Below are 19716 nucleotides of genomic sequence, written 5' to 3'. Positions count from 1 at the left end.
AACTTTTGTAAAAAAAAATTATACGTACGATTACGTACAATTTAGAAATGTTCTTTGGCAACTAAGTGAAATAATTACTAAAATAAATATGCATTACTTAAGTACTAAGATGACAAACTAAAACTGAAATAAAAATAAATGAAAGCTAAATAGAAATATTAAAAACTAAATTAAATGTAAAATAAAAAAGTGAAAATATAAAAATAATGATTCAGTATGAATATAATCTACAACTTTCAGCTTCATTTCAAGTAACCTTTTGTAAACTTTTTTCAAAAAATAAACAAACAATCAAACAAAACAAACACTTGGAATTAAACAAAAAAATCATATGTTCTTTGGAAACAAGCTGATTTTTATTTTTTAATAATTTTAATTTATAATAATAATTTAAATAATTGTACATTTAATTTTATATATTTTTTTAATAATTTAACGTAACAATATCATTTTAAAACCTAAAATAAAGCTGGAAGAATAAAAATTAAAGGATAAAAATAAAAGATAATAAAAAAAAATTGTATATAAATAATATGTAAAAATGCCCTTGTAATCAACATGATGTAGTGATAAAGTGGCCCTAAAAATATTTGGGCACTTTTGGACATTTAGGTCTCATTTAAATACATCTAAATTTCACTTATTTCACTTAAACTTATTTTGTCTCTCAAACTTAGTTCATCACATTAACAATAAACATGTTTGACAAAGTGTGACTACCCAACGCTATCTCATGACCAATTCGTACGTATTTTACGAGGTGGCTTATTCGTACGAATTTGTACGACCTCACTCGTACGATTTTATATGATTTGTCTAAACCCCAGTGACGGTTAGGTTTAGGGGCAGGGTTAGGTGTAGGTCATTCGTACAAATTCATACGAATTGTGCAACTCGTAAAATATGTACGATTTGGCAAAATTCGTATGATTTTGTACGAGTGTGGTCGTACGAATTCGTACGAATAAGCCACCTCGTGAAAAATGTACGAATTGCCGTGAGATCGGGTTGGACTACCAAAAAGCATCTAAAACATTTTGTCTTAATTTTAAACAATAAAAAACATTTAGAAAATGCTTTGAAACCCTACTAGTCAGAAGTTTAGAACAATTAAGAATGTTTTATTTTTAAGCCTCTTCTGCTTACTAAGGCTACATTTATTTGATCAAAAATATAGTAAAACAGTAAAACTGTGAAATTATATTTTCTATGTGAATATGTTCAAATGTAATTTATTCCTGTGATCAAAGCTGTATTTTCAGCCTCATTACTCCAGTCTTCAGTGTCACATGATCCTCCAGAAATCATACTATGATGATTTTCTGCTCAAGAAACCTTTCTGATCATTATCAGTGTTTTTGCTGTTGTGTGATTACCTTTCAGATGGCTCCTGCCGAGCGTCACAAAGCCGGAGGAGATGAAGTTGTGCATGTCTTGCCCACTGCGGAAGTTCTCTTTCCCATAATGCCCTGCAAAGACAGACACAGCAAGTGTTCGTAATGAAATCATTCCTTTATTCTTTCGCTGGCATACTAGAGTTAACAGTTGCTTCAGAGGCAATTTTGGATCTCTTTGTACCACTCCAAAAAATCTGAATCTTTTTAACAATAAATCTGAAAAAATAAAAATAAAATAATAATAATAATTTCACCATGTTTTTAGGAATAAAACACAATATAAATCAGGCAGATGGGAGAAGGGTTTGAATGTTTTGGATTCTGAGTTTTGTGTTTAACTTTATTTCATTCCCTGTCAGACGCCCTGTTTCATTGTACGACAATTGCAATATATTTTACACGTTGGCAAAAAACTCAATAGAAAGACGTTAAGTATAAATGAATGATATACGAACAAACACCTCTGTAAAACACTCAGAATATAGACTGGTGTATGTAAGCGCTGCTAAAATGGAGAGTTTTGACACACTGCAGGAGAAAAAAATCATTTTGAGAAATCATCCTTTATTGTAAATGAAATCAACAGACTGAAATAGATAAAGTGTAATTAAACAAATGCTTGAATTTGTACAGTATCTTTTATGTTTTCTTTACAGTACAAATAGTCCAATTGTGACATATCATAACTATTTAAAATACCTGTTTTCCATTTGAATATATTTAAAAATGAAAATTATTGCTGTGATTCAAAGCAGAATTTTCTGCAGGCATTTGAATTGAAGTATACATAAGCAATACACTTAAATGATGATTTTGAATGTTGAATTTCCATTAACAGGTCAAGTTACAGAAGCACCATTTCCAAATTGACCATTGGTTTTGCCTGTAGTGTCTTGCCTGAACTACTCTTTACACCCCACATCCATCACATCAGGGCCTTGATTTCAAGCGTTACTGAGAAGTCATCTCAGCCAGCGAGCGATAAAAGGCGCTCAGAGACGAAGGGTCAAGACAAGGTGCTGCATTAAGTATTAATGGGACAGAGGTTCTGCTCATGGACTCGAGAGGTTTTAGAGGTCAAAACAACACACACACACACACACACACACACTCATCTCGTATTCGAGCCCTGCTGGGTTAGAGGACACCAGGAAACTTCACCTTCTTCCTCTGGCCGTCTAATTGGACAGTAATGGCATCCCTGACCAGAGCTGCTGACCTCAAGGTCATGAGATGGGAGGGTTGAGAGGTTTATGTGTGTCACTCTCATCTAGTGTTCATTTTGTCAGCTTTTTTTTAACTTAATTCTTATTCTAATGTCAAATGCACTTCTTTAGTTTTTTTTAAACCATATTTATTCAATTAATGAGAACTTTTCATCATGCTGTACAGTATAATGGTTAAAAAAGATAAAAATGACTATGTTTCTCAAAATTATAATCACAATGATTGTTGTAATTGGATAAATGTATTCTTACATTTCATTAGAAGTATTGCACTTTTGCCAGTAAGCATAAATCAATAGAATGTGGACTCGTACACATAGCTCTGTTTGGGGGATTTGAACTTTTTATATCTGGCAACCGCAAACATGAACGTCGCATAGTAGAGGTGTGTACAGCAGTCCTTAATATTCGGTCACATTTTTTGACACATTAATAATAATAATAATAAGATTTGGGTAAAGTTTTACTCTTTTAAAAATGTCTTATTCTCGTCTTTTATTCTCAATAGTATTGCATACTATATAGTCACAGTTATCGCTTAATGACCTTTAATCAAGGGAAAAAAGCATGCCCAAAAGAACATTTTTTGTCATAAATTTTGTTAATGAATTTGACAAAATACTGTCATCTTATTTAGAAAACTTGTCACTATTTTATACAGCTTAAGTGAAGTGAACCCTATAAAGCAGGGATCAGCAACCTTTTCGGCATGACGTGCCATTTTTTATTTTTATGGTTAACCACTGTGCCAACACAGCCCCCCCCCCCCACACACACACACACCCCGATATAATTCTGTATTTAAACGGTACATACACAATTTTTTATTATACGATAAAAAAAAACGTTTTTTTAACGTTTAATCAACGTTAATGCACTGCTTTAATTGATGAACGTGCACACACAGACACACACACACACACAACACACACCACTCGCACACAGAGATCTGAGATCGTGCTGTGCAAAAAGTAGCATTCAGAGTGTTGTCACGCTACTTTTATTAATCGATACTGAATCGCTACATTATATTTCTCAACAACAAAGGGGCAAAATCGCTTCATTGTCTGCAGAGAGAGACAATTTACCCCCCCCCCCCCCACTTTCTTTCTCTCAAAATGGCCATATTTCAGAACATTTTTCATCACTGGATATAGCTTTAGGTCATTTAACATTTCTATGGTAAAACGTATTATTAAAAGTTGACTAATGTTAATTGATTTGCAGCTTCATCTTACCTCACTCTCTTTAACGTTAAACTGACGCTTCGCGCTCTGTGAACAGTAAACCCCGCCTACTTTGATCTGATTGGCCATCTCAGTGATTTTGACATTGACGAGTACTGTTAGACCGAGGCTTTGATCTGAAGCACCTAGTATGTGCAGTGTTTGCACGTGCATCCATGCAAGTTAATTCTCACACTTTAATAGTATTTGTAGCTCCTAACAGGCTGTGTGACTATGAGAAGTTATTACATCAAACTGTACGTCATTATACAGTTTTCCTTATTGCTTGCGTGCCAGCGATTATCCCTCTGCGTGCCACTGTTGGCACGCGTGCCGTAGGTTGCCAACCCCTGCTATAAAGCCTACTGTATCATATTTGATACCCAAATTTCTAAGGTCTCTAAATGATATACATGATCAAAGATTTGGTGAAAAACAATCTACTAAATGCCTTCTGTCATCTAATTGATAGTTCATACTTTTTGGCAAGTAAAAGTCCTTTCAATTTAATTGTGTAAAAAAATAAATTAAAAAAAGTATATATTTCAGGTTGTGTCTTTTTGCTGTGAATTCTTTACAAATTTTTAGAAAGTAAATATTTTTACATTTTTCGTAACATTTCAAGATGGACACTTACCGGCCTGAAGCAACTTAGCATTTACTTGACTATCCATTCATCATTTTTAGGAAAATCAAGCTGAAATGTGAATATCAAATATGATATTTCAGGCTTTTGAAGAAGGTTTGTTTATCTCTCAAAGCTTTGATCATAAAACTCAGCATTTACCATCTTACTAAGACCAATTATTGGGAGATATAGAGTGATGACTGATATTTATATCATTTTATGCATGTAGTTTCTATTATGATGATCTTGGCTTCTTTGATTTATGTTACAAGCTATAAGGATTTCATCTTATTTTTGGCCAGATGAATATCAGCATCTACATCAAATTGCACATTTTGCTCAATTTTAGCCTGTATTTTCCTAGATGAGCCATAAAAGCCCGATGTATCAAATATAATACACAACATAAAACACATATGCAAATTTTCAAATTTTTCCTGTTTAATAAACTGTTCAAATTTCTATTTTATACGTCAGGTTTTACAATCATCAATGTTATGATGGTTTAAATAGATGAATAACTGATTCAAATGAACCACTTGAATAAACCAATTCTCTAAAATGAATCAGAATTCCCAAAGCTTGGTGAAAAGTGCTTCTCATAAAAGGAAAGTCACTCTGGAAAGTGTTTTTTTCTCAAATCAAAAGAAAACCGAAAGACACACGCACATAAAGAGAGATGCACAGACATGTTATTGCTCCATAAATCAATTGCATGCTGTGCAATTGTGTTGAGACATTTCTTGGTGAAGATTTGAGGTGGAACAGAGATTACGGTCAATACTAACAGCAAACGAGAGAAAGAATCAGTCTCTAGAGGTGTCAAAAATGCCCTCTTTTTTTTAGGCGGTCTCTCATTTTGAGCCCTTTATTCCCATTTTGTGTTATTTTTGTCACACAAAAATATTCAGTGCTCTTTATATGGTAGCCACCATATGCTTCGTGAAACATCAGCAACTTTGTTTCAGTATTATAATAATGCCCACAATTTTATCTTTAAAAAATTGTCGCAGAACAAAAAAATGGATACAAATAAGATGGTTCTCAGATTTCGACTAAATACTCAGGTTTAAGCATGCTAGATATTTCATTCAGATGTAAGGGATCAAAGGTCGGTGTGGACAATTAGTTCCCGAGTGTCCCTTTCTGTATGAAATCAAAGACACGGGTGTCAAGATGAACTGGGAACACTCGAAACCAGAGATCAGATTGCATTAGGAAAACCGTAATGAGAATAGCAGATGGGACCGTTTGCCATCTTCATTTCTCTTACTCTCTCTTTATATTTTCCTCACAATGGCTGATCTGTCCATCAGATCAGATTTTGGTACATTGCTGCATGATGAAAGTTAATATTTGATGACTATCTTTTATTAAAACAAGACCTCGTTGAACCATATTGACTAATCAAACTGAGTAAAACTGAATGGATATGCATGCTAATGTTTAATCTGAGAGATCTGCTTCAATTTAGCTCCTGACGTGCATCAAATCGGTTTAAAGAGCCTGAAGCAAGGTTAAAGAGGCCACATCCTACAATTTTACCATCTAATTTTCTAATCTGGTTTCCATTAATAAAGCCAGCACCAAAAACTTCATAATTTAGCATTTCATGACCATTTTCCAACAGACTTTTTTATTCTTGCTACTGTACCTTTAAAGGAATAGTTGAACATTTGCACCAGTTAATGACTCATTAAGTGAAATGCTATGTTTGTAAACAAATCCATCTAGACATTTTTTAGCTTCAATAAATTAAGCCTCCATAATGCATAATAACACTTCCTCCAGTGAAAAAGTCAATCTCCTGTTGTTTTATCACATAAAATGTACACATTGTTGTTCAGAGCTGTTTTGGAGTGTTTTTGCTTGTAAACATTGCTTGATCTGGGCAGATTTCTCTTCTGATTTAGACAAGACAATGTTTTCACCAGAGAAAGCAATATTATGGATTATTACATTCATGCATTTAGCAAACGCTTTTATCCAAAGCAACCTACAGTGCATTCAGGCTATACAATTTCTTTTTGTACCAGTATTTGTGTTCTTTGGGAACGGAACCCATGACCTTTTGGGCAGCTAATGCGATGCTTTTTTTTTTGTTACTTTTTCTTTCTGATTTCTATGCCTGTATGCAAATTACCTCTGCTGTGATTGCCTGATTGTTGAGTTTTGAGTTCTGAAATCATCAGAACAGTGAACTCAGAAAGGGAAACATACTCTTTCCCATGTGAAAAGTGAAAACAGTGTGACTACAAAAATCCTGTCAGCTAATATACCATTTGCAGAGTAACTGAGACCATAAATAAAACTTCATTCATTGATTCCTGGAATCAAGTCAGTCCCAAAACACTATTTTAAATAAGCATGTAATGCGCTCACAACAGGGATAATTATACACTTTAAATCAGTGAACACGAGGCCTCAGACCATATCATGCAACGCACAGAGGGAGAAAGGAAATCTAATACAGCATGCCTTTCCACCATTAAAAAGCAATTTTAACTCAGCTAGGGGTCAGAAAAGGAGTACAAATGCAAAAGCCTAATTCAGTTTATATACCTTGGCATTAATAATAACATTTTCCCCTAGTTGAGCAACAAAAACACATGCAATACAACTGCATAATGGCTTGAAAATAAAGATTTTGGTTTGTTTGAAAGTATTCGAATATGGTTTTGATCAGGGATGTCCAGATCCGATCACGTGATTGGAAATCGGGCCCGATCGCGTGGTTTCAGATCGGAATCGGATGTTACCTCCCAATCAGGACTCAGATATATATATATATATATATATATATATATATATATATATATATATATATATATATATATATATATATATATATATATTCTCATTAATTTTTAACAAATCTTTAGATATGCGGTGGCACAGAGTTAGACCCTTTTGACTCCACACAGAAACAGCAACGCGTGCGGCATGACATCACTTTGTTTTCAAGAGCTGGTGTGAATAAATATAGGTTCAAACTCAAAGAGACAGGACAGTCTGCGCATGACCTGATATTTTATTTGACCAAGAATACAGCGAGATGAACATCACGGACATTCATACTAGAAGCGCTCTCGCGCTGATAGTGATATCAGGAAATTCCTAATATGGGCAAAAGCGTGCAGCTATCGCTGTGGTGCTTACAGGAAAACAGAAACTTATGCAAACACGAAGACATTAATATACGATCACGACAATAAATTGTTTTTCTAGTCATCTCCAGCAGGTGATGAATAAAGTATATGAACAATGCAGTGCTGATTGACTTTGATCAAAAGTACAGCAAAACAGTAAGATTTTGAAATATTTTTAGTAGCCTATTTAAAATAGCTGTTTTATATTTGAATATATTTCAAAATGTAATTTATTGAACATCCTCGATCTGTTTTTTCGCTCTTCTTTATTCTTTTTTTATGTATTATAGAAGTATCGGATCGGGACTCGGTATCGGCAGATACTCAAAATTAAATTACTCGGACTCGGACTCGAGGGCAAAAAAAAAAAAAAAAAAAATATATATATATATATATATATATATATATATATATTATAACAGCACTAACCCAGAGGAGAGTGACTGAAGGAGCTGAGGTCACAGAGGTCAACCAGACGAAGAGAAGGACAAGCAGAGGAATGAAAGCAAATCTCCACATGGGGAATCAATAAGAGAGTCCAAAGAGATTGAATTTCTTTCAGCCAATTAATCAGATGAACAAACATTCAAATATCTTCCAGTTTGAAGGCTTTTTTTTTTTTACTTTGTGCCCTATTTAAGGGAATTTAATCAATAAAAACAGATATTTTATGGATCACAGGAGCACTTTGTCACTAGCTCTTAGGAGAGGAGAAAAGATCAAACGCAGCAGCATTCCTCTGATGCAGTCTCTCTCTCTCTCTCTCTCTCTCACACACACACACACACACACACACGTATAAAGATGGAAAAGATTCCCACCTTAAGAAGAAAAGAAAAAAAAAACTTTTTTAGCTATAAGTTTAGCATGTACAGAATGACAATTCATCAGACAATGTGTTATTATAGGAAATAAAGAAATATTTAGTAATTTTGTTGTAAAACTCATCAATGAGGCCATCTAAAGCCTGTGTTATATTTTAAATTAAATTAAATTATATTAAATATTTTCCATGTCCATGAAACTGCAAGGGACTGCTGTGGTAGGTGTGATGTAAAAATCGCCATCAGAGAGTGTGCGCAAGGCTCTGAGCGGACAACTGCGTGCCTCCCATTTTTTGTGACCACGTGGACAAGTTTGCGTGGTCAGTAGGCATCAAAAGCACCACTGCACATGCGCAGACTGTGTGAAGAAGCCCGTTGCAACTTGAACCTGTACAACCAGTCAATAAAACAATATAAAGACAGACAGATTTGCAATAACTCGAGGCAATTGTTTATTCACATGTTTGTTATGCAGCGGACCATCAGTGTATGTTTTGACAGTATAAATACAAGTAGTCCTCGTTCACGCTGTCTGTGAACGCGTCCAGATTGGTCATGCAGAAAGTATAACACAGGCTAAACCCCGCTACAGAAAAATAATATTTGGGTAACTACAAACAATAACAACAACGTAGTTTCCAGGTCCTACCTTGGAGTAGGGATGGAACGGCTGCCAGAGGAGAGTGACAGAAAGGGTCTGTCAAGGGAAGACACGGGTTTGCCAAAAGGGAAACCTTACCGTGGAAGAAAACACATATGGGATTACCCGTAGGGAACCAACCATATGAACACCTAGCCCAGTACAGGGGCTGACCGGAACTCCGGGCATGCTAACGCCAGTACTGGGCCTGGCGACAGACTGCTCCGCCAAGTCTGACTGCCGAGGGTGCTGGAGGATGCTCGACCAGGGTACGCCAACCGGGGAACTCTACTGGGAGAAGAAAGGCGCTCACATCCCCGTGTTAGGGGGAATGGCGCAACAAGCTTGACACCGAGCCAGCCCTTCCCGCCAATTACCTGTTACCCAACACACAGGAAGAAACTGGCTCTACACAGAGGTTGTAAAACCTCGCAAAGGTGTTAGGTGTCGCCCAGCCCGCAGCTCGACAGATGTCTGCCAGAGAGGCGCCGTGCGCCAGAGCATAGGAGGAGGCCACACTCCGTGTGGAGTGGGCCCTCACCCCCAGGGGGCACGGCTCGCCTTGGGAATGGTAAGCCAAGGCGATGGCCTCCACTATCCAGTGGGCCAACCTCTGCTTAGAGACAGCCTTCCCCTTCTGCTGACCTCCTAAGCAGACCAGGAGCTGCTCAGAGCTTCTAAAGCTCTGGGTGCGGTCCACGTATATGTGAAGCGCTCTTACGGGACACAGCGACGCCAAGGCTGGATCTGCCTCCTCCAGGGGCAGCGCTTGCAGGTTCACCACCTGGTCTCGGAAGGGAGTGGTGGGAACCTTGGGCACGTATCCAGGCCGGGGTCTCAGGACAACGTGAGAGTAGGCCGGCCCGAACACAAGGCACTCTTCACTTACCGAAAATGCTTGGAGGTCCCCGACCCTCTTGATGGAAGTGAGCGCGATCAGGAGCGCTGTCTTGAGAGACAGGAACTTAAGCTCGACTGAATCCAGCGGCTCAAAGTGACCCCTCCGAAGTCCCGCCAGGACAATAGAGAGGTCCCAGGAGGGAATCAGGGGTGTCCTATGAGGATGTAACCTTCTGGCACCCCTCAGGAACCTAACGATCAGGTCATGCCTCCCCAGGGACCGGCCGTCCACTGCATCGTGGTGGGCTGCAATGGCAGCCACATACACTTTCAGGGTGGAGGGTGACAGCCCACGCTCCAACCTTTTCCTTCACACGTGGAGGTTCCAGAGATCTGGACGCGGGTGCCAAATGGTGCCAAGCCCCTGAGAGAGAAGGTCTCTCCTCAGGGGGATGCGCCAGGGAGGGGCTGTCACGAGGAGCATGAGGATCTATTCCTCGTCCTCCCTGACCTTGCACAGTGTCTGTGCCAGCAGGCTCACTGGGGGAAACGCATACTTGCGTAAAACCCGAGGCCAGCTGTGTGCCAGTGCATCTGTGCCCAGGGGGGCCTGGGACTGGGAATAGTACAGCTGGCAGTGGGAGGACTCGTGGAAGGCAAACAGGTCTACCTGGGCTTCCCCGAATCGACTCCAGATCAGCTGGACCGTCTGGGGATGGAGTCGCCATTCCCCGGGGAAAGTGAGCTGTCGTGAGAGCGCGTCGGCTGCACGATTGAGCTCCCCTGGGATGTGGACAGCGCGCAGCGACTTGAGCCGCGTCTGACTCCAGAGGAGGAGATGGTGGGCGAGTTGAGACATGCGACGTGATCGCAGACCGCCCTGTCGGTTGATGTACGAAACAGCCGCAGTGTTGTCCGTACGGACCAACACGTGCTTGTCAAGCAACAGCGGACGAAACCGTCGTAAAGCTAGATGCACTGCCAGCAACTCCAGACAGTTGATGAGCCAAAGCATTCGAAAGGCAGCCAAAGGCAAGGTTCGACCAGGGGCTGAATAGGCGGCGACACATCGGTGTGATGGTGACACGATGTGTACCGCGGCGCCATGCCCATCTCGGGACTCGGGAGTACAACCAGTGCTGAAGTGGCCACATATGAAGCAACCCGAGCGGCGTGACTGCGGCTGCGGATGCCATATGCCCCAGGAGCCTCTGAAAGTGTTTCAGTGGTACCACTGTCCTGCCTCTGAAGGAACTCAGGCAGTTCAGCACTGACTGGGCACGCTCGCTGGTGAGACGTGCCGTCATACTCACCGAGTCTAACTCCATACCGAGATAAGAGATTCTCTGCACAGGGGAGAGCTTGCTCTTCTCCCGGTTGACCTGAATCCCCAACTGACTGAGGTGCCGGAGCACGAAGTCCCTGTGATCGCACAACTCCTCTCGGGACCGGGCCATAATGAGCCAGTCATCGAGATAGTTGAGGATCCTGATGCCCATTTCCCAGAGTGGGGCAAGGGCGCCCTCCGCGACCTTCATGAGGACACGGGGGGACAGGGAGAGCCCGAAGGGGAGGACCTTGTACTGCCACGCCTGACCCTCGAAGGCAAACCGCAGAAACGGTCTGTGACGAGGGAGGATTGAGACATGAAAGTACGCGTCTTTCAGGTCGATCGCTGCAAACGAATCCTGGGGCTGGATGCATTTGATAATACCATTCTGCATCAACATCCTGAACGGGAGCTTGTGCAGGGCCCGATTCAAGACTCGCAGATCCAGGATAGGTCGAAGGCCACCGTTTTTCTTGGGCACGATCGAGTAAGGGCTGTAAAACCCCGTCCTCATCTCGGCTGGAGGGACCGGCTCGATTGCATTCTTCGCCAGCAGGACAGCAATCTCCTCGCACAAGACAGAGGCGTCCCGGACTGCCACCGAAGTCTCGAGCACGCCATTGATCTTGGGAGGTCGCCGGGCGAACTGAATCGCGTAGCTGAGTCGGACCGTCCGGATGAGCCAGCGTGACGGGTTGGGCAGCAAAAGCCATGCTCCCAGACTCCGTACAAGTGGCACCAAAGGGACAGTCGACATACGTGCAGCGATGGGGAGTTGAGTCGGAAGGCCCAGAAGGCATTGTGTCCTGAGTCATCACAGCCACACTCCTCGTGTTCCCGGAGGAACTGGCCAGAGACGCGTGGAGAGGCGTTGCGTCTCCGAACCGCGATCTCTTGACCGCTGGCGAAAGGGGGCCTCGTGGGTGAGAATGAGGAGGCAGTGCGTCACTCATCATCAACCCACGAGCCTTGCAACTCGGAGGAAAGGGAAATTGCTCTTTTTTTTTTTTTTGACAAAGTGGGTGCCGCCGGCCATTGGACCAGCGGAGGAACAGAAAGAAACATAAACTGAAGATTTTCCACCCGGCCCTCCTCCGGGGGAAGGAGTGGCGCTGTCTTCGCCAGCTCCTGAAGAGCAGTTCCCCACATCTCCGAGTTGCCCGTGTCGGGGCCGCTTAGTCGACTTCCTTGAGGACTTCGCAGCCGGGAGTGACACGGGGGCGCCGCTCTCCTGCACGGGGCACGACGCGCCGGCCTCGAAGAACTTTCAGCACGGGGCGGAGCTGGTGTGGAGGACGTAGGGGGGCGCCCACAGCGACGAGCAGGCTGAGGCACTGCCTGCGACGGAATGGTGGCAACCGGAGGATCACGTCGTGGTGAGATGTGCTGTATGGCCTCAGTCTGCTGTTGTTCTGTCAGGAACTACTGGGCACAGCCCCTGACAGCGTCGCCACTCAGGACAGCCTGGAATATGGGAGCATCGAGAAAGTGCAATTTGTCAATGTCTCAGGGCTGGGTGGCCACCTCCATCCTGATGCTCACAGCTGCCCGGGCAAGCACGGCTGTCAACTCTGGGTCCAATTCGGCAGTGGCGACAAAACCCGAGGGGGCCAGCCCCGCCGAATCTTCATCCACAGAGGTCAACAGCCTATCCCGGATGGGGCAAACTGAATGACCCGTTGGGACTGCCATAAGACAGCCCAGCAAAATCACCCAGCAGCCGCACAGGACAAACACTGCGGAAGGGGTAAGAGGTCTGTGGGGCGTGGCCCGGTGGAGACGCTCTCACTGTCACCTTCAAATCTCCCAGAGCACTAGCCGGCGGTCCTCTGCTCATGACAGAGAAACCGGAACGGGTAGTAACAGAGGGGTCTGCTCCTTTCCCTTTAAGAAAGGAGAGACGCGATCGCAGCGTTGCCATGGTCACACACGCAGTGCGTGCATGAACCATCCACGAACGCGCCTTCAGCGTGCTGAATGCCCAGACATGTAAGACAACGAACGTGGCCGTTGTCAGAGAACAGGAAACGACCGCATCCAGAAGGACGCGGACGAAACGGCGTCTTAAAAAAGACGCGAATCGCCCGCAATTTGCTCTTTTAGGAAATCTGCTCTCTTAGTTGAAGCGCCCAGGGGAATCGCTGAAAGGGACACCGCTGTTTGCGCCGAACCGCCAACCAGAACAGCTTCCCGACACAGCAGATGAATGGCTTTGTGTAGTATAACAGCTTTCATACAACCACTCGGCTCCGAAGCAAAAATCTAATGAGTGGATGCACCTGTCGCCCTATATATACCCGTTGCCACGGGGAGTGGCTCAGGTATGTTAATCCACTAGCTAATTTTCATTGGCGTTTTCTCTTAAATTCAGAGATGATTGGCCTCCCAAGTGAGACCCCATATGTCGTTCGACATAACTCGTAGTGACCGACAGATAGGGAATCATTTTTACTCAAATTAATCAAAATGGATTTATTGGGTTTTCATATATACACTTTAATATTATTCTTTGAAACAATATTCCCAAAGAAACATGCTTTCTTTCTTTGCTATTTTTATTTTGAAAATTAAATATACACTGATATTGCGATTGGAGGAATTAGGGTTTCCATCTAATATACTCTAAGTTCTTTATTCAGTATTATATATTATTCAATATAAGAGGCCATATAGGACTGGTTCATTAAAATATACTGCCTAGTAGGAATGACCCAGATTCAGTCAGCATCTGATATTAAAGTCATCAAAGGGTTTGTTTATCAGTCATTCATTGCTGCCTTTTTCCTGTTATTTTAATTAAATTACAGGACAAACTTTCTAAATGATGCTTTAAAGGTTTGAGTCATGAATGCTGTAGTGAGTGAGTAAACTTTAAACTAGCGTCTCGCTCAGACAAACACTAATGTTCAGCGCAAATCCCAACAGCTGACCTCATTCAAATACAGCTGCGCTTAGTTTATTCAGAAGCGATTTTAATATTGATGTAAAACATGCCAAAGCATTGATTAGCTCAAACACAAGCGAGACAGTACATCTGCATTAAAGCTAACACTGAACTGGAGTCAGTGAAAGCATGTCAACGCATCAAAGGAGCGTGTTTTGATGGCTGTTTGTCTGTGGCGCTCTGTGTGCATGGGAAATTCATTCACATTTGATTTCTGATATTAGCTTGTATGGCGAACAGCGTGATGCTGAGCTTTTAAAATATGAAACAATGCATTTAAGAAGTGCTGTTGGAGAGAGTTTGAGGGAGAAGTTTGGGTCACGGCAGATGTTTCCTCAAACATACAGATGCAAATAAACTCCTGAGCATATGTGCACACCCACACACGTGCATATACAACTTCATATTTGCATTTACGCATTTCGCAGATGCTTTTATTCAAAAGACTCATACTGCAGTTATGCGTTTTATCAATCCACGCAGTCCCTGGGAATCAAACCCATGACATAAAGTCACGCTCCACCAGTGGCGTAGCCAGGGCAGGGGCCATGGGGACACTGGCCCCTCGTGAAAACTGATTGGCCCCCCAGTGTGCCCCCACCCTTCTACTTGTCTGTCACTCACAAATTCAAATCATAATCTTTCAGTTTAGTAAATAACTCATGATTGCTTTGCGATGCTTCTCAACGAGGACCAAAAATAGCGAGCTGCTGTTTTCCAACAAAAAAAAAGCTCATGGTAAGTTGATCTATTTTATATAGCTTATGTTTTTCGATTAGCGAGTTGTTGCAGTGCAAGAAGTGTTTGGTTCTAACGTTAACGTCTTTCGGTGTTAGACAGACCAGGTCCGATGTTATCTCCTAGAGCAGACCGAGATGCTAATCATTATATTTACTATGCTCCTCTGATCAGAGCTGGGTAGTAACGAGTTACATTTACTTCGTTACATTTACTTGAGTAATTTTTTGGGGTAACTAATACTTTTCGGAGTATATTTAAAGATGGGTACTTTATACTCTTACTTGAGTAAATTTTTGGGGAAAAATCTGTACTTTTACTTCGTTACTGTGGGCGACGCTCCTCTCGTTACTTTATCTTAATGCAATAAATGTTATAAATGCTTCAGTTTATTCCAAACGCGCCATCTACTTTCCTCTGGACAATGAGCGATGCCCATTCGTGAATGATTCATTCTTTTGAGTCAATGTGAGTTGTAACGTTTAACATCAGCAGCGTTGAAAACGTGGCTATGGAACTGCACTGAATTGAAAGCAAATCTCCAAAGGCTATTATTTGCTTGCGATGGAGATCCTTATTAGATGAACACCGCGTGTGCTGTCTACTGTTCAACAGGTAATAACTTGGGCTACATTACAGTACACGATAGCACTGTGACATTAGTTTGTTGTACGTGTGTGGCTTATAACAGAGGGGAGTCAAGTTGAATGCAGCTTCCAAAAGACAAAAAATAGCCGATTAAGATTTTATTAATTTTAATACAATCACACCGGCGCGAGTACGTTCAGCGAGTCATCATCAGCTGCTAAATTCAGATCTGTGATCGCTTGCTGGCGCTGAGCCAGAGATAGATGTGTTTTTACAGCACTGCCTATTATAACCAATCACACATGATTCTTTTGAGCTTATTAAAGCATTGGCCAATCAGAGGTGTTCCGATGAGTCATCGCTAAAATGCCGGTGCTTCCTTCACTCGCTCCTGACTGAATACCTCTTTCTGGCGAATTCTCTCGTCAGAAACAACAAAGTGCAGATGTGTGTACGAATCTGTAAATAAGATATTGATTTCACAGTGTTAAGAGTTTCAGTGATTTTAATGGGAGTTTCTGAGAGTGATTGAAATCTAGACCGTCAGTGAAAATGATCTTTAATAATGTAAATGTTATTTGCTCTCTTTCTGAACAATGAAAGATTAGTAGCAATATTTATATCACATTAACTTTCAATGTTAAATTCACATTTAATATAAAGTCAGTCGTATTAAAAATATGTTATGGCATGACACCTATATCTGTTACTTAAGTAAACAGACAGGGTTTTATAATAAATTACATAAATTGGAGTAAAGGCTGATGAAATATATACATTTATACATGCACACATACATTTTATCTATATATCTAAATAAAAATAGGCTCAGTATATATGACCCAAAGTAACTAGTAACTAACTACTTGAGTAGATTTTTTATCCGATACTCTTTTACTCTTACTCAAGTAACTATTCAAGACTAGTACTTTTACTTTTACTTGAGTAAATATTTCTAGAAGTACTTTTACTTTTACTTGAGTACAGTTTTTGGGTACTCTACCCACCTCTGCCTCTGATGCTGAATGTAAAAGGGGTTTACTGCGTTACGATTTACTTATTTTTCGGCCGAACGCGCCGATATAGGCAACAACGCAATTTAAAGCAATGGTTTAAAAAAAGTATAATTGCAATTCTAATAAAGTCATTATTGGATCATGCAGTCGATCAGCGACTTTTTTCACTTAAGTGAGGTGACGAAAAACAAATCTATTGATGTTTATCTAACGCTCCACACTTGAGACGATTTTTTACAGTCTATGGGTGAGACACATGCAAAAACATCGTTTTTTTTTACTGGTCAATTTTGAGATTTGGGGCTGTTTGTCTTCAATAACATGTCTTTTTTCAGACTTGTGGTGAAAAAAATTCCAAAATACACATATAGGTCTTTATTTTACTACACCTTTAGTCTATTTGCGTCTGTAGATTTCTCATAAATTCAGTTGGCGTTCTAAATCACCATGGTGCGCCGCGATTGCTGTCTGCACCCTGGAAAGCTCTCTCTCTAGCTCTCTTATGGGATTTAAATGCTGCCATGATTCAAAACTGAAAATACAGGTCTGAAAGGTTGAAACTAAGTGTTCGAAAACTCAAAATCTTACAAAAAAAAGTTTTGCAAGATCGAAAAATAAGATTTGCAAGCTTGCAAAATGTAAAAAAAAATAAAAATATCTCTGCAAACATTATGTTGTTTTTGAGATTTCCTTCTTCAGAACTGCAACATTTTTTTACGATGTTGCGCAAATAATTTTTCAGAGTTTCAAATTTGTCAGTGTTCTCCCACTGTATTAGATTGTTTTCCAGGTTTGAAACCTTGTAAATGGTGATCTGAAAACTGGTGTGCGAATGTGTGAATTTTTTTTTTGAAACTCTGAAAACAGAGCTTTGCAGGCTTGCAAAGTGGTAAAAAAAATTACATCTCTTCAAAAGTAATTTTGTTTTTGAGTTTTCCCTCTTCAGAAGTGCAACACTTTTTTTTATGGTGTTGTGCAATCTTTTTTTCAGAGTTTCGAATTCGTCACTGTTCTCCCAGTGTATACTTTGTTTTCAAGATTTGAAACCTTGTAAATGGTGATCTGAAAACTGGTGTGCAAATAGGTGAAAAAAAGTTCTGAAACTCTGAAAACTGAGGTTCGAAAGGGCGAAACTTACATTTGCACTCCTATTGCAGACTATTTTTTCAGAGCTGAGTTTACAACACCCACTTTGCGGAGATACGCACACACAGTTGCGAGCTTGCGTCTCACGTGATTTGTGGCAGTGTTGTCGTACAGACGTACAATCCAATCACAAGTCATATTTACTGGAAAGGTGGGATTGACCGACTGCTCCACCAATGACAAAAGCGCACAGGATACGCAAACAGAGGATGCACAGATTTATGTCCACAAGGCGGTCCGTCAGCTCTATCCTCTCTCAATCCGTCACAAACAGCGTATGAGGACAATGGAAGCAATAAAAAACAACAAATATACAAGTGCTATAACAAGTCTCAGTTAGCTTACACGTAACAAAGGCTTTTAAATAAAATAATAAAGAAATACTGATAACAGATAGAATAGAAAAAGAATTGAGCAAGCTAGAGTTAGAGGTCTTTTTTGCCTTTGTTAATTGTATAATAAAAGAAAACCGATAGAATACAAAATAATAGAAAGCTTAATATTATTCTTTTTTTAAGAATAGTGAGTGTTAAAGTTAGAAGGTCAAATACATTTGGAAGAGATGTGTTTTAAGCCAGTTCTTGAAAATAAGGATTGGGTACAGACAATCCAGTAAAGATTTACCCAAACGAAGGTCTGAGACTACAGAATATCCTCAATGCAGAAAGCACTCTCTTTCACTCACACACAGTATCAATTTTAGCATGTGGTGGAGAACAAATAGTTTATCATATGTTTTAAGCATTATATATTTATTAGCCTACTTATTTATGTTATATATATATATATATATATATATATATATATATATATAATATATATGAAAATACAGATGTTAAGATTATAATTCAGGTTTATTTTTACAAAATATAGATTTTAAAACGTCTCAATACATATAGCCTATAGTGATTGCAGAAAAAAGTTAACCATGCATTCATAAATTTGTAATAGGCAATTATTTATAATTTTACTGAAATATTTTAATAAAAGTAAAAAATACACTGTACACCTTTCTGAATATTTCAATATAATATCTAAATATTCTTTTGGATGCACTATTGAAGTCACTTTAATTGTAATATTCGGTCTCTACATGAAGAGAGAGTCAGTGGTCCACTGCGTGAGGAAAGTGAGTCGTGAGGAAAGTGAATCGTTCGCTGCGTGAGGAAAGTGAGTCGCCAGCTGAGGAAAGTGAGGTGAGTGTGTATACTGATGCACCGCCGGTCTACCAGTGGTAAACTCAGTGGCTACTGGCAATTGTATGGTGAATTTCAGCGGTAAGTGGGTAAACCTTTATTTTAGAACTGGACCGCGACGGGACCGCCTTGTGGACATAAATCTGTGCATCCTCTGTTTGCGTATCCTGTGCGCTTTTGTCATTGGCGGAGCAGTCGGTCAATCCCACCTTTCCAGTAAATACGACTTGTGATTGGACTGTACGTCAGCAGACAGCAAAGCATTGGCCAAGAGCAGAAGGCCCTCCCTCCAGGCTTTTTTTTATTTGCGAGGTTGCGAAGCTTCATTTTCGCTCAGTCTGAGTTTCAGAGTTTCAGAGCAGAGCTGCGTGACAACACTGCCACAAATCACGTGAGACGCAAGCTCGCAACTGTGTGTGCGTATCTCCGCAAAGTGGGTGTTGTAAACTCAGCTCTGAAAAAATAGTCTGCAATAGGAGTGCAAATGTAATGTAATGTAATAAGTTTCGCCCTTTCGAACCTCAGTTTTCAGAGTTTCAAAACTTTTTTTCACCTATTTGCACACCAGTTTTCAGATCACTATTTACAAGGTTTCAAATCTTGAAAACAAACTATACACTGGGAGAACAGTGACAAATTCGAAACTCTGAAAAAATGATTGCACAACACCATAAAAAAGAGTGTTGCACTTCTGAAGAGGGAAAACTCAAAAACAAAATTACGTTTGAAGAGATGTAATTTTTTTTACCACTTTGCAAGCCTGCAAAGCTCTGTTTTCAGAGTTTCAAAAAAAAATTTCACACATTCGCACACCAGTTTTCAGATCAC

General features: G+C 40.5%; 1 protein-coding gene across 2 annotated transcripts in view; it reads right to left on the bottom strand.

The window, feature by feature from the left end:
• Window positions 1–19716, bottom strand: part of LOC132152846 (protein shisa-6-like) — a 95408-nt gene that overhangs the window by 57341 nt on the left and 18351 nt on the right. For both annotated transcript variants that reach the window (XM_059561776.1, XM_059561783.1), the window contains exon 5: window positions 1377–1469. In XM_059561776.1, the coding sequence (XP_059417759.1) occupies window positions 1377–1469 (93 nt within the window). The remainder of the gene's footprint in view (window positions 1–1376; window positions 1470–19716) is intronic.

Source organism: Carassius carassius, chromosome 1 (genome assembly GCF_963082965.1).
Source record: "Carassius carassius chromosome 1, fCarCar2.1, whole genome shotgun sequence".
In the NCBI taxonomy this organism is placed as follows: domain Eukaryota; kingdom Metazoa; phylum Chordata; class Actinopteri; order Cypriniformes; family Cyprinidae; genus Carassius; species Carassius carassius.
The sequence above is the reverse complement of the archived record's forward strand: the minus strand, read 5'-3'. Positions and strand labels throughout refer to the sequence as shown.